At 37.0% G+C, this 16,154-nt stretch overlaps 1 protein-coding gene and 1 long non-coding RNA gene across 2 annotated transcripts; both read right to left on the bottom strand.

Annotated features, from left to right (window-relative positions):
• On the bottom strand, positions 1–2,089 carry LOC112735694 (uncharacterized). Its single transcript, XR_003168511.2, has 3 exons — positions 1,126–2,089; positions 777–1,014; positions 1–685 (listed from the first exon to the last, which is right to left on the bottom strand). It is a non-coding gene; the product is annotated as an uncharacterized lncRNA (long non-coding RNA).
• A 1,743-nt stretch (positions 2,090–3,832) lies between these two features.
• Positions 3,833–10,902, bottom strand: LOC112736415 (uncharacterized). The gene is made up of 4 exons (XM_025785861.3): positions 10,346–10,902; positions 10,019–10,219; positions 9,777–9,927; positions 3,833–4,298 (listed from the first exon to the last, which is right to left on the bottom strand). The coding sequence occupies exons 1-4, from the start codon at positions 10,402–10,404 to the stop codon at positions 4,269–4,271; spliced, it is 441 nt and encodes a 146-aa protein (XP_025641646.1). The 5' UTR covers positions 10,405–10,902; the 3' UTR covers positions 3,833–4,268.
• Positions 10,903–16,154: the final 5,252 nt, after the last annotated feature.

Here is a 16,154-nt window from a genome sequence, read left to right as displayed (position 1 = left end):
TAATAGTTCAAATGGTATAGTCTTTCCATACTCAATTAAAAGATTACAGATTCGAGTCTCATATATTTGATAAAAAAAAAAAAACATATATTTTATATTAGTGACTGATTTTGGTGACTTATTTTAGACATAAGTCCCATGGTTGTTTCGCATTAACATTTGCAAAACACCTTCTACACCTATCTACAGATTATTTACAAGTTAACTACTGAGTTGGATAACATTTCATGCAAGAAAATCAAAGCATAAAACAGATAAAAATTATTTATAAGCTGAGATTTATCCTCTCAGACATTCTCATGATATCTGAGAATATCCTATCATCACCAATATCTTCACCAGTGGCTCCGGCAGCAACTCTCAAAACATCTTCAACCAATGCAACATTTCCCATAATAACTTGGTACTTGGTAGTATAAAATTATGAATATCTCATAACTTCCTATCCTTACTTGGTTTCAAGTGGATTGGACCAGTATCTGTAATGAGCATATTTTGGATCATCTAAGTTCTCTGCAATTCCATGAGAGAAGTGAGCCTTAGCACGCTTCATCGTTTTTGGTGCTGCAAAATTAAGCAGATCAATAACAGTTCTTGCTGTGTAAACCTTTTCTGTAGCAACTTTTTGGGTGCTTTCTCTGCTCATCTCATCATATTCAGTCCATACATCATCACATGCAATTTCCTGTTGATGCTCGAAAACATTATTGTTCTAAAACATGTAAACAGAATCTCAATGATCAAATGCCTTATAAAACAAGATATAAATGTACAACCTTAATTTGATCAAATGTCTTGCCAAAAGAGATTATCCTTTGGTACTTGATAGGCTTCTTTTGCATATGATCACTTCTGTTATAAGTATTGTTGCTTATAAATTGCTTCTCATATCACTTCTGTTATAAGTAAGTTGCCCCCATAGATTGAGGCACCAGTACCACTTTCTTATAGCCATTTGTTTAAAACAAAAGCTTCAATTTTACTCTTGAATCTACTTAGTGACTGGTCTCTAATCTGCATTGTCCAACTTAAATCATATTAGTTCAAAGTATACTTCTCCAGAAATTATAACGAGAAAAATTTGTCAGTTTCAAATAGAAAACACTCTTGAAATAATAATTGAACCTCAGTATTTTGGAAAGAAAGTGTCCAGTCATAGGAAGCCATGTGCAAGTTCTTCCCTTCATATCCAATTTTTGCCAAATTTTGAATTAAGAGACCAAAAGGAATAAGCAGGAACAAAGTTATCTGCAGCAACAAGCCCAGGTACTGCCCTCACTCTAATGCCTGGTGGATCCATTCCAGTTTCATTATGCAGAGAAAGATGTTCTAAATAGCACAGAGGCCTGAATTCCACAGCACAAAAGAAGGAATTGCTTATTATAGTATATGGAATTGAATCGATTGACAGTACTATTATGACACCAACAATGGACAACTCACAAGTCACTACTTCAACTAGAATTAAAATTAGGCCATCTCAAATTGCCAAAAACACTATAACTAATAACTGTAAGGGTATGTTTAATTGGAGACAAAATGAAGTTGAAAATTTTATGGATAAGCTCTATTTATAAGTGTATACGTCAATCAATAACTTAGGTTCGTTAAGTGGTCAGCTCACTCGTCTATTTCGTTCATTTAAATAAGTGTCGAAAATTTGAATTCCGCCCATAGCATTCAGCAACTCAGTCACTCCTTCACTCCTTAGCCTCACTCCTGCTGGTGACTCTTGTCCATGAAAACCACCTAGTGCAGCCACATAGAAGCCACCAAATTGTGTAAACATAACCAACCACCCAAAAACACTCATCAATGTGCCTCCACTTCATAGACTCTTGGAATGAGTCAAGTTGACCAGATTGAACAGCACAAAAAAAAATAAAAAATAGGTATATTAATGTTCTGCTAATAAATATGATTACGTACATGACATACACTAATTACTCTTAACATATAATTCTGCCAAGTCCTTATTGGTGTTTTAGATGTACACTTGTATGTCTTGAATTTTGCATGCAAGCATGGATGATCTACGTGTCAAAAGCCAGAGACGTTTCTATGCTTCTTATGTGGCAATGGCACCACCCTTTTGGAAACTTTCCACCACCACCGAGTCCTAAAGTCTCTGAAAAAAGAGTGTGATGTGACAATATAGAAATTTCATATAGTATATGTACTATATTCTTTATCTTTATTCTGAATTCGACGCTGCTTTGGAAAAATAAAAAATGTGAATTTCTTACGAAAGTGATAATGATGGTGCCACAGTATATCGATAAAATAATTTGAATTATATATGAAACTCAACGTGGGATGTTCATGAATAAAGAAGAGACTAATATAGAAGCATCGATACTCTATCATTTGTGTTTGTTCCTCTTTGTTTGATGGATTTTATTTGTGCTTGTTCCTTATTTCTTTTGAGATTTGATTCTTCCCTACCATTTTAAAATCAAATATTTGGAATAATGTCCATCAACTCTCTTAAATGAAACTCGATATTATATTTAAGATTTGAAAAATGTTATTTGTACACCAAAATTAATCACCAATGTATTTATGTATTTATATTTCAGTATATATTTTATATTAGTGACTAATTTTGATAATTGATTTTGGTGTACACGTAACATAACTCTTAAGGATTTTATTAACAAACGTTCTAATGCAAGCTTTCCATAAAAGAAATCAATTTTTTTTAAGCACCTTGAAAACTATACTTAAATACTAGTTCTTATTGAAAAAAATTTTAACGAAAAAACTCAACACAACAAGTTGGGGAGCATCTGAACAAACATATAAATAAAAGAAAACAATAAAGCCAAATATTTAAATATGTTTTAGGGTAATCAAGATATTTAAATATGTTTTATTGGTTATTGTCAATATTAAGTTGGATGTTGGCTAAAATGTGTGATGATGCATCTTTAATTTTATAGGAGGGAATACTATTTGAGATAGAATAATAAAATTTTTGAGAACAATTAATTGGTTCATCCTTAAATAAATTTAATTTTATATCAATAATTTAGATCTAGAGTTTGAGATTTAGAATTTAAAATTTTGATTATATTATGTATATATTAAAATTAGTTATCAGTATAAAATATATATTAGAATATAAATATACATTGAAAATAAATTAAATCACATATATATTTAAACTATTTATACACAAATATATTAGTAGCTGATTTTTGTAGTTGATTTTGGTATACAAATAGTATTTTTGATTAAAATTTAGTATATAGAATTTAGAGTTTAAAATTCAAAATTTTTTATTTAAGATTTAAATTTTAAAACTCAAAAAATATTGTACCCTTTATTTTTTTTCGAAACATATTAATATGAGTTTAATTTTGATGTATTGATAGTATAAAATATTTTACATAGTCATATAATTACATCTATTTTTTTAATGACTACTCACACGATTAATATAAAAAATAGTTATTTTTGCTAATGTGGCGTTACGTAATAAATGTACATGTAAAACTACTTTACCCTAACAATGCATCAAAATTAAATTCTATTAACATTTGCCATAATAATTGAATTTAATTTTCATGCAACTAGAATAGTTTACACAAATATTTAATCATATGTTATTATAATAAAATAATTAAATTTTAAAATTTATTACTTATAATAAATACATAAATTTAATTAAATAATTATATAAAATATTTTATGTTATTATTATATTAAAATTAATAATTTTTATAGGAGTGTTACTATCTTGTACTCTAAGAATATTGGTTCAATATATCACAAAAAAAAAAATATTTTAACATTTTTGATATATTCAATGCATTGAAAATTGAAAACGTAAAAAAAATTATTTTTGTAATAAATAACATAAAAAAAAATTATAGTATGTTTAATCAATATTCTTAAAACAGAGGATAGCAAATCCTTTTTGTAATAAACCTACCATTTCTAAGAACCCTAAGTAATACGGCTTATCAAGTGGCCCATTAAGGTTACGGTTTTGTCAACACGCTGAAGGTTAATTTCGTTTGTAACCTACACAAAGCACATTGAGATGGGCTAAACAATAAACTAGAGGATGTTAACATTTTTGGTACATATAACAAGCTATTAAACTAAACAAAAACATAGGTACACTTAAAAGTGGAGCTCTGCACTTGGGAGCTTTCCTCTCTCAATAGGAGAATCGTTCAAGAACTTCGGGTTCTTCTCCAAAAGAGAGTTCTATTCAACCTCAATATCTACAACATACCTCTAACCATCCCCAAACTTTATCAGCCTGAGCGTTTAAACAGCTGAAAGATCTGTAAAACACAACAAAATATATTGAGCAACATACAGCATGAGCAGCATAGAAGGAAGAGTAATCAAGCTGAATAAACCAGGAGAGCTAGGATACAAGAAAGATTGCCTAAATATAGTAGGCAAGATAATAAGTGACAAAGAGATAAGCTTCAAAGCATGCAAGAATGCCTTGCTGGGAATGTGGGGAAACCCACAAGGGGTTACAGTTATTGATATTGGTTCGAAGAAGATGGTGTTCAGTTTCAAAGACAGAAAGAAAGAACTACAGATCATGCAGAACGGGCCATGGAATATTAGAGGAAATATGGTCAATCTTAGACTATGGAGGGAGGGAGAATTAGTGTTCGAGGTAAATCATGACTTCATAGAATTTTGGATTCAAATACATGACATCCCGCTCGACTTCATGGATAAAGAGACAGGCGCGCGCATAGGAGAAATGTTGGGAGTATTAGCCGAGGCGGAAGACCCAAAAATGGATGGCATTCTGAGGAGATCATATCTGAGAATCAGGGTCAGCATTGACAACACCAAGGCGCTACCTACAGGCTTCTGGTTAGACAGGGAGGAGCTGCCTCCTCTGTGGGTCATCTTCAGGTATGAAAGGTTGCCGAATAGCTACTGTTTCAATTGTGAAATTTTAGGGCATGAAAAGAAGACTTGTAAGAACCCAACAGCAATGACAAGCTGGGATCCTACCAAGAAAAGTATGCGCCAGGCCTGTGAGCAGGTTATGGACGACCAGGGTCAACGACGGGGGGAGAAAGCTCAAAACAACAACGTTGGAGTGAGGAGGTAGATGAGTGGGCGCGTGAGCAACAGAACCGGGAAAGGGAGAGTGGAGAGAAACAAAAATCGGAGGAGAGCAGGATAACGGAGGAACAGGCGCTTCAGCAGAAAATCAGGGAGGAGAGTGTCTGGAAAAATTAAATTGAGAGAGAGGAAGAGATGGCTGAGGCAGAAGAGCAGGTAGAGAAAGTATAAAAAATCTCTTATTTTCAGGGAATTAGGAATACGCATACTACCCTAGAAGCTACCTATAAATTTAAAAGCCTCATTGAGGAGATAAGGGAGAGGAAAAATGAATGGACCAATAACAATAAGGTCCAGAAGGGAGGAAATATGATTGGGGTGCAGAGGTCAGGAAGGAAGGGCCCAACAAAGGAAAATGGGGCTAATACAGGGACAAATATTTTACATATAGAAAATGTGGAAAGAAATGGGATGAAACAACACATAATAGAGGAATGGGAAGTGAATAGCTACAGCATTGCGAAGGGGAGGTTGGGCCTGGAGAACGAAGCAGGAAAAGAGACCATAGGCCAGAAATTAAAAAGGCTGATGTTAGCAAGACACAAGGGTAAACAAATTTGTGATGGCAGAATGAGAGGGAATGAAAATCTAGCCTTACTGAAGGGTGAAAGGGAAGAGGACAAACAAAAGAAACCTTCAAAGGAAAGGCAGAAGAGGGATTATGATTATGAGGATCAACATGCTCACTTGGGGGAGAGCGACTACTATGTTGAGTTAGCAAGTGATGAAGATCAAGAGGAAGAAACGGAAGCACAGGCAGATTGGGAAACACATCTAGCTAAGAAGCTGGAAATAAAACTGAATTTAAAAAGGAAAAAAGAACTCTTACAAGTGCCTTTGCTAACAGACACGGAATGGAGGGAGGAGTATGAGGATAAGGAGGCCAAGAAACTGAGGAGCAGCAATACTTCTCGGGACTCAGGGGAGTATCAACTAGCAACACATGACTCTGAATTTCTCAAGGAAGGACAAATGGCTGAGGAGGCAGGCCTTAACATGCCTCAATCTCAGCCATGAGTATTATAAGCTGGAATTGTCGGAAAATATCGGCTGTCCCGACAATCTCTGAGTTATACAATCTATGTAAAAAAGTAAAGCCACATATAGTATTTCTAATGGAAACTAGGGCAAGTAGGGACGGAATGAATAGGATTAATAGGAAGTTGAAGTCTGATAACATGTTTTGCATAGAACCCCGGGGCTTGTCCGGTGGACTATGTCTCCTATAGAAATCTAATGTGAATATTAATGTTTGTGAATGGTGTGATAACTATATTAAAGCTAATATTAACATTAATAATGATCTGAATTGGCAGGGTATTTTTGTGTATGGAAATCCTGTTTTTCAAAAGCGGAAAAAATTATGACAGGAGCTTACGGTAAGTAACATAAGCAAGGAGGAACCTCAAGCTTATTTGGGGGACTTCAACGACATATTAAGTCAAGAAGAAAATGTAGGTATTCTTCCACAACCAAAAATCTGCTTAGAAACGTTTAGAAGGTTTGTAGATGATAATGGTTTGATGGATGTTGACCTTAAGGAAAGTAAATACACCTGGTTCAGTAATTCTAGAAACAATTTCATAACCAGGGAAAGACTAGATAGGGTGTTAGTGAATTGAAAATGGTTGTAGATATACCAGAACGTTAGTCTAAAAGTAGCTTCGGCTATAAGCTCGGATCATTATGCGCTTATATTCGAAACTCAACCGAGATGTAGGATAAAAAAAGAATTCAGGTTTGAAGCGTACTTGGCTGAGCATGAGGAGTGCAAATAGGTGATCAAGAAGGGTTGGCAACAGGATGAGGGAAACAGAAATTGTTGGGGCAAATTCATAAGGAAGAGAAACAGATGCATTAGGAAGCTGAGGGAATAGAGCAGACGGAAGTTTAAGAGAGCAGATAAAGAATTAGAAAGAAAGAAATCAGAGTTACATCACATCCAAGAGGCCGATTTGACGGAAAGAGATCAAGGAAGAGATAAGGAATTGAAGAACCAAATATCAGAACTTTGGAAACAATAGGAGAAATATTGGGGGCAAATATCAAAGCTGAAATGGCTAAAATGGGGGGGACAAAAACACAGCATTCTTTCATGCAACAACCATTCAGAGAAGAATTAGGAATAGAATCGACAAAGTGAGAGATGAAACAGGTCAGCGGATACAAGGAGAGAAAAATATAATGAGGTTAGTGGAAAGGTACTACACTAAGTTGTTCACCTCCGAAGGGGACAGAAATCTGGAAGAGTGCGTAAGAGACATACCAAGGAGAGTTACCAGAGAGATGAATGAGGAACTGATGGCAAAAATTAATGATGAGGAAATAAGGGAGGCAGTGTTCAGTATGGGAGGGTTGAAAGCTCCGGGGCCAGATGGTTTAAATGGGCTATTTTTTCAACAACACTGGGAGATCCTAAGTAAAGAAGTTTGTGGAGTAGTGAAGCAAACTTTCGAAGAAGGATTCATACCTGGGGATTTAGGGGAAACTACTGTTGTTTTGGTACCCAAAGTTAGTCAACCGGAAAGCCTTAATCAGCTCAGACCAATAAGTTGCTGCAATTTTGCATATAAGATTGTAACTAGGGTCTTGGTGGGGAGGCCAAGAAAAGTGCTTGATCAAATCATTTCTCTAGTTCAGAGTGCCTTTGTCAAAGGAAGACTCATATAAGACAATATAATTATTGTGCAGGAAACTTTCCATTTGTTAAATAGAAAAGGAAACTCGGGAAGTAAGGACCTAGCCATGAAATTGGACATGAATAAGGCCTATGACAGATTGGAATGGAAATTTCTGCAAAGGGTCATGGAAGGATTTGGATTTAGTAATGAATGGGTGAGGTTGGTTATGAGCTGTGTAAAAAGTGCCACTTACAGATTTAAAATAAATGGGAAGCTATCTAATAGGATCACCCCTCAAAGAGGTCTTAGACAGGGAGACCCCTTATCACCCTACCTCTTTATCTTGGCAACTGAAAGCTTCACTATTCTTATGGAAAAGGCGATGAGGGATAAGCTGATTTCTGGAATAAGATTAGCCCCATCAGCACCGGTCATTACTCATTTGTTATTCGCTGATGATTGCATAATTTTTGCAAGTGCGGAAGAGGAGGAGATGTTTCAACTCATTCAAATTTTAAACAAATACACGGAAGCATCAGGGCAAAGAATCAACACTGAGAAATCCAGGCTTATTTTTGGAAGCCAAGTAACTATATAGAAGAGGGTGAACATAGAAGAGATAACCGAAATGGCGTCATGGGAGGATCCAGGAAGATACTTAGGGTTGCCTGTGAGATGGAGAAGATCCAAGAACAGGGCGCTGGAGTGGATAAAGGAGAAAATACTTGACAAGATGCAAGGATGGAAAGAGAAGCTTTTAAATCAAGCCAGAAAGGAGATTTTGATAAAAGCAGTAATTCAAGCGATCCCGGCTTTTGCTATGAACGTCATCAAATTCCCTAAATCCTTTTGCAAAGGAATAGAGGCTGCAATAGCGAGGTTCTGGTGGGAAAACAACGGGAAGGAAAAAAGTATTCATTAGAAAAGTTGGAAAAAGTTGACTAAGTGTAAAACAAATGGAGACTTGGGGTTCAAAGATTTAGAGTACCAAAACATTGTGCACCTAGCGAAACAAGTATGGAGACTTCTAAAAGAGGAGGAAGCTATTTGGGCAAAGACTCTAAAGGCAATTTATTATCCCAACTGTAGCCTGTGGGAAGCGATAGAAGGAAGGAATGCGTCATGGATATGGAAAAGCTTGTTGGAGGGAAGGAATTTCCTTAGAAGGAAGGACAGATGGAGCATAAGGAGTGGAACGGAGATAGATATCTGGGAGGATAATTGGATGGCAGGAATAGGGAAGATGAGGAGATGTGGAGAAGACCAAATCAGAAAAGTGAGCGAACTAATAAAGCAGGGGGAGGGCTGGGATGAGAACAGAATTAAGGAATTATTTTCGGAGAACATAGCGAAATTGATCACCAGAACACCTATCAGCCTGATTAACAAAAAGGATAATCTGATCTGGCCATACAGAGCCGAGGGATAGTACTCACTGAAATCAGGCTACCGGGCTGCGAAAGAGGAAAAAGATGCAAAAGAAGAGACAAAATTCAACGAAGCTTCATCAAGTCAGAATTTCAAGGAGGTTTGGGGGACTATATGGAGACTACCAGTGCCACAAAAGATCAGAATGTTCTTATGGAAAGCAATGGAAGGAATTCTACCAGTACATAGTAACTTGTATAAACGTAAATGTGCAGTTAAGCCTTCATGTAGCATATGCCAGGATGAGAATGAAACTGTTGAACATGCTTTACTTTTATGTCCGTGGATGAGAGCAGTTTGGTTCGGATTGAGTATTCAAATAACACCTACAGCCTATAATGTGACATCGTTTGGAAAATGGATAATGGATATAGTTCAGAAAATAAGAAGTGGGACAGGGAGGGATCAGGAAAGAATTTTATGTAATATGGGGTGCGTATATTGGTATATTTGGAAGGCAAGGAACCAATACATATTCCAGCAAACAAACATCAATCCAGAACAGGTAATAATCAATGCAGAATATCTGGCAGCAGAATACCACAATACAACAAGGGGAAGCAGCACAGAGCATATTTCAAGTAATGGCAGGATTGGTGATAGGAAGAGAATTACCTGGAGACCCCCGCCACAAGATAGGCTGAAGGTCAATACTGACGCGGCTTTCCATAGGGATACAGGCAAGGCAGCCTCAGCAGTCGTTGTTAGGAACTGGCGGGGTAAGATCGTCACTGGGACAACATCAAAATTTATCACAACTTCGGCACTAGCAGCAAAAGTCAGGCATACAGAGAAGCTCTCATTATCATCAAGAATTTACAAATAGAAAATTGTAATAATTGAAACAGATTGTTTACCTTTGGTCCAAGCCGTTAAGGCTAGAACGCCTATAGCGAAAGTGGACGCAATCCTCAGAGACATTCTGCAACTGCTGGAAGAGGCGCCAGCTGTGGGAGCTACCTGGACTCCAAAGAAAGGCAACATAGTAGTTCACCAACTGGCAGCGATGGCAGTGAAGAATGTTCTTAGGAGCCAGTGGACATTCAATACTCCTACTCCTGTAAGGAATACAATCAAAACAGAAGCTAGATTCGCAATAATTCAGCATAATCAATGGGCACAAAATCAAATTAATGGGGTTCCAATTTCTACCAATCAAGGAATACAAACAGAACAAGACTTACCTCAGAGGGTGGACATGGAAAAACGGGACATGCAAGAAGCTGAAGGGGGAGAGCAGCATCAACCCATTGCGTCGCAGCGGCTAACTATGGAAAGGAGCAACCGCATCGGCGAAGCTTGGACAGCAGGTCGAGGAGGGAGCGCCGAGGGTCCTGGTCATATGCGGAGGCTTCGAGGCAGAGGATCGTTGCGGCTGAGACAAGCCGGCCAGAAGCTCCAAGGCGGATCCATCATCAGTGGCGTCAGTACCGGGCTGGAGAGGAGAACGGTGTTTGCGGAGATCTCAGAATGTCACATTGCAGAGAGGAACTGAGGATACCAACGGGGAAGGATGCTTCAGGCTTCAGATCCATGCAACAGGTCGGCATGGTAAGGGAGGTTCCGGCGGCAACAACAAGCTCGAACAGAGAGCAATGCGACGAAGATGACATTAGTGTTAGGGTCGGACACTAAGGGAGTCGGGCTCTGAAGTGAATTGGGTTCTAGTTGTATGGTCGGGTCAATTTTCTAGCCTATGACTCCTGTCCAAAAAAAAAAAAAAAAAAAAACTAAACAAAAACAAAGCTGCTTAAACTTTTATCATTGTGATTTGTGTGTTATGGCTGAGTGACCGAAAACAAAAACACTTTTATCATTATTAATTGAATTAGCATTTAAGAATGCAGGTTCACGACCAAAAAAAATTTAGGTTTACACTTAGAAGAATTTTTTTTATATCTAGAAATTTTACTTCGAAAAATTTATGTCCAAACACTATTGGAATTTTGTAAAAGTTCTTAGATTTTTTATTTCCCTCTAATCGTGGTTGCCCTGTTCCAAGACAGGATTAAGAGCGTTGTGAAGGTTGGGCGCGTGAATGAAATAAAAGGAGATATATTCTTTTAAATTTGGAAATTTATGTGAATATGTGAGATAGTGTATGAAGCACGTGAGCATGAAACTTGTACAGCTCATGGCTTATGGCTACGCCACTAACCGTGTCTATCCATCTCTTTCTCCTTAATTTTCACGTGTTCCCATGATAATATGACTATATGACGGTGATTGAACTCTATTTTATTCTCTTCTTAATTTTATTTTTCACTATTTACTATTTAGCCCTTTAGCACGTAGTAGACTAACAGGGATGGTAATGAGTTTTCATTTTTCATCTCTCATTTTTATTTAGTAAAATACCTTTTGTTTTTCTCTCGTTTTTGCCATAAATTCTCGTTTTTTTTTTTTTGGAAAAAATAGATATCGATGGATATTTATGAATATTAAATTTTAATTTTTTTGTTATAATAAAATTATATATAATTTAACTAAATATATTAAATCAAATATAATTTAAATTTTAAATACAAATTTAAGATAATAGTATATATATACATAAAAATTTTAACATATAAATTAAAATAAAATAAATTAGAATTATTTACACAATTTATATATATATATATATAAAGATATTTAAGTAAATTTTTTTTATAAATTTTTATAAAATGGATACTCAATCTTCTCTCTCCTCTTTTATTGTAAATTTTGTTAGTAATAATAAAAATGTGTTGTTATAAGGACGTTTCTTAACAATATTACAAATTATTTTTTATTAATAAACATTATTGATCTTTTATTTTAATATTCTTAACCAATGTTTTTAGATATCTTTAACTAAACCAATAATAAAATAATAAAATAGCAATATCAATAATCCAAAATTAGTCAAAAGATAGTAGCATCCTAACGCCAAAACGAGTTAAATATTTTCATTCAAACTATATTTAATTCACCACGCTGATAGCATTGTTACTTGTATTTTTGGGAACTATATCAAGTAATATGCTATTATATTAAGTAGTGGGAAATTTACCAAATTGAAGTTGATGTATTATATAAAATAATTAAAATAAATAAATCACGATGAAGTCGCATCATTGTTTAAATGCCATGAAATTATTATTATTATTATTTTGAAAGGGAATGCTATGAAATTATTACATATAGCGCATGATACATCAAATCAAATTATATTGACTATATCTAACATTGTTCAATAAAAGTTTCACTATATATTTGAAAATGACAAAATAGATATTGACGGTCACATTATAAGACTTTGATATACAAAATCATTTACCGTAAATTGACTAATAATGTCTACTTATAATCTTTGCTGGTTTAGTAGTTGTGTTTTGTTTGATGATTGTATCATTTAATTTGGTATATATTTGATGTAAATGTAAAAAAAAAAAAATTACATCTTTTAAATTTTGAATTTTTCTTTTAGAAGATAAAGTATGATTTCTCATCCTTGAATAATTTTTTTCTTATATTTTTTTTATCCCACTTATAAAATAAATGGTAAAAAATCACACTTTACTCTCTAAAGTGAAATTCAAAATTTAGAGAATATAAATCTGTAAAAAAAAATTTATAAATTTTATGACGTCGTTTTATCTCTTTTCACGTGTCAAGTTTGCAATAAATTATTTAAACTGCTTATATTTTGTGGTTCTTATTTACTTATTTATTTGTGTATTTAAAAAATTACAGAAAAGAAGAATAAAAAAATAGAATACAAAAAATAATGACGATGATAAAAAAAAAAACACCAAAATTAATTATATAAAAATAAGGGTAAAAAACCCAAATAAGTCAAGGAGAGCTCCAAATTACCCAAATCAGCCAAATCAAAAATTCACACCTGAATCCACCAGGACGAATTATTATATAATTCGAATCAATAAGATTCGAATTATACTCTCAAGTAATTCGAATTGATATAATTCGAATTATGTGCATGCAACGAGTTAAAGTAATTCGAATTGAGTTAATACGAATTACTATGAAGGAAACAAAATAAAGTAATTCGAAACAAGTTGTTTCGAATTATAATTAACTAATTCGAGTTTAGTTAATTCGAATTACTAGGTTAGCTTGTGATACAACATAATTCGAAACAAATTGTTTCGAATTATATATATATAGCACGAACCAGAGCTGTATATATATGCTGTGAACTCATGATGCTCTCAACAAAGAGGGGAGATGGCTAGTGAGGAGAGTTTCCTAGTGCTGGTACATTACAGAGGGTCGATTAAGAGAAAAACTCGGTCCGGCGTGAAGTTCACTGATAAGGATCCCCTATGTATTATCGTGACGCCAACAACCACCTACGATGCTCTTGTTACCTCTGTGCTGGAGAAGCTTGGTCTCGAAGGAGTTAAAAGGGTCAAGAAGTTTTTCTACCGCATTCCAACAGCGGTGCTCCATGACACCGTGAAGTTTGATTGTTCCACAATCGGTAGTGACGAGGACTTGCAGGTTATGTTTCTTTGTCGTAGGCAGTTTTCCGAGGTAAGAACACCAGAGTTGTTGGCAAAGTTGGTTGATGTGGTATCTAGCTCGGGTGGTTCGAACCGGAATGCCAATACTATAGCCGCGGTTGCCGGCTCGAGCTCGAGACCTGCTGTTGCTTCATCTTCTGCTCCTGTGTATGAGCCACCGATGCAGCTTGTTGCGTCCCCTTCGTTTGCCGTTGATCTGAGCGGCAATGTTGGAGACGAGGTTCGGTATGGGGAACATATTCCCACCGAGGTACATTGTCCCACACCGGCTGGTGTTGGTGATGGTTTGTTTGATGATCCAGATGACGATGACGTGGAGCCGGATATGATCGCTGATGAAAGCGGCGATGATGTTGGAACTACTGTTCCGAGAAGGGCTACAGGTGGATCTAGTTCTGGCACACAGCAGTATCCACCCCATTTTTCCTCGTTGGACCTGGATCCCATGCGGCAGGACGAAAATGCTCTGCACCCTCAGGATTTGGCGCTAGAGATACCGAGGGGTCTGCCGGTATGAACGAGTTCCAGGTTGGCCAACAATTTCAGGATAAAGATGAGGCGCTGTTGAATGTGAAGACGTACAGTATCCGCCGAGGGGTCCAGTACAAGGTCGTTGAGTCTGACTATCGCAGGTATGTGGGAAAGTGTTCTGAGTTTGGGAATGGGTGCACATGGCTGATTCGGTTGAGTCTCCGACAGCGGAAGGGTATCTGGGAAGTGAAGCGATACAACGGACCGCATACATGTCTCGCCAGCTCCATCTCCAGCGACCATAGGAGTCTGGACTACCATGTGATATCCACCTTCATTATGCCGATGGTTAGGGCTGATGCAGCTATGAACATTAAGGTGCTTCAAAATGTCACGACCGCACACTTTGGGTTCAAGCCAACGTACAGGAGGGTATGGATGGCGAAGCAGAAGGCCGTTGCCGTCATATATGGGGACTGGGACGAGTCGTACAATGAGCTCCCTTGGCGACTCGGCACATGCACCTGTACAACCATGCTAGTGCCGCCGACCCCCAACTGTAGCAACCCATCTCCTCAAGCCAAGCAACATAAGGTAGCCATCTGATGTGTATACGATTGCCGGACTTGTCGGCAAACAGCTGCATGCCCAATAACATCATGATATAGGCCCGGGCAAAGCGCCTAACTGTCTCCTCATCAGCCCTGTCTGGACACTCTGCAAATGTCTGCTGAAACCAGGTGCAGTTGACTGCGAATTTCTGCACCTGGTTCTCGGGAGGTAAAACACCGAGCAACTCATGGAACTACTGCCAAGCAGGTCTCCCACCCTCAATGTAAAGGTGGAAGTCTGTCAGGCAACCACTAACGTAATCTCCGTCGACTGGCAACCCCAGCTGGTATGCGACGTCCTGAAGCGTGATGGTGCACTCTCCGAACGGCATGTGGAAGGTGTGCGTCTCAGGCCGCCACCTCTCGACGAATGCGCTGACTAGGGGCTCGTCTAGTCGGAACCATCTGTCGTTCAGTCTCGCAAGATGGTACAATCCGGCCATCTGCAAGTACGGAACGTACCTCGCATCAAGACGCATCCCCTGCTGCCGCCTAACGCTGGATATGCAACGACGAGGCTGGCCAGTACATAAACCGCATAATTAGAACAGATGCACAAACCACTAACATATACAATATATTTCATAAGGAACCAGAAAATAAATCGTGATGGGTAAAAGATATATCAAACAAACGACCAACATTTTATACACAAACCGCTCACTCAAACCACGTGCAAATACCATTAACAAAAACGGATGCATTTTCACATTTATCATAAACCACTACCGTTAACCGCTAACCATTACTGAAACCACTATCCAAAACCGTTAACAAAAACCCAGTACAAAAAACACTAACAAAAACCACTGGCCTAAACCGCTTGCTTAAACCGCTAACACTAAAATAAACCGCTATAAAAAACCATTAACAAAACCCACTATCATACACCACCAACTCAAACCACGCCCCTAAACCGCTAACCATCACTTAAACCACTATCCAAAACCATTAACACAAACCGATTACAAAAAACAATGTCAAATACCACTAACAAAAACCACTGGCCTAAACCGCTTGCTTAAACCGCTAACACTAAAATAAACCGGTATAAAAAACCATTAACAAAAACCACTATCCTACACCACTATCCTAAACCACTGTCCTAAACCACTAACAGTAACATAAACCATTATCAAAAACCATTAACAAATACCATTATCATAAACCGCTTTCGTAAACCACTAACCTCGTCGTTGATCACACCGGCGATATGAGCAACTCCATCCAAACGATAAAGCCTTCCCGGATCGTCCCCCATCGACAAAAAAAGCCGCTCTGGTCTTACTCGTACCGAACGTTGGTCTTATTCTCTGGGATTTGGTGGGGTTGGAGAATGAGAAAGTGATTCGAATGAACTTGGTTCGAACTCCTTTTATAGCCGAAACCCTTGTAATTCG

This window comes from Arachis hypogaea, chromosome 13 (genome assembly GCF_003086295.3).
Source record: "Arachis hypogaea cultivar Tifrunner chromosome 13, arahy.Tifrunner.gnm2.J5K5, whole genome shotgun sequence".
NCBI classification, from domain to species: Eukaryota; Viridiplantae; Streptophyta; class Magnoliopsida; order Fabales; family Fabaceae; genus Arachis; species Arachis hypogaea.
Note: the sequence above shows the minus strand (reverse complement) of the source record. Positions and strands in the feature narration are given on the sequence as shown.

Excerpts from the sequence above, each read along its gene's own strand:
- LOC112736415 (XM_025785861.3), bottom strand. The coding sequence starts at position 10,404 with ATGCTGCTCTCCCCCTTCAGCTTCTTGCATGTCCCGTTTTTCCATGTC. Across the intron at positions 10,220-10,345 it reads TTCCATGTCCACCCTCTGAG|GAGTAGGAGTATTGAATGTC; the intron begins GTAAGTCTTGTT and ends TATTCCTTACAG. Across the intron at positions 9,928-10,018 it reads CTTAACGGCTTGGACCAAAG|TGCCGAAGTTGTGATAAATT; the intron begins GTAAACAATCTG and ends TTTTGCTGCTAG.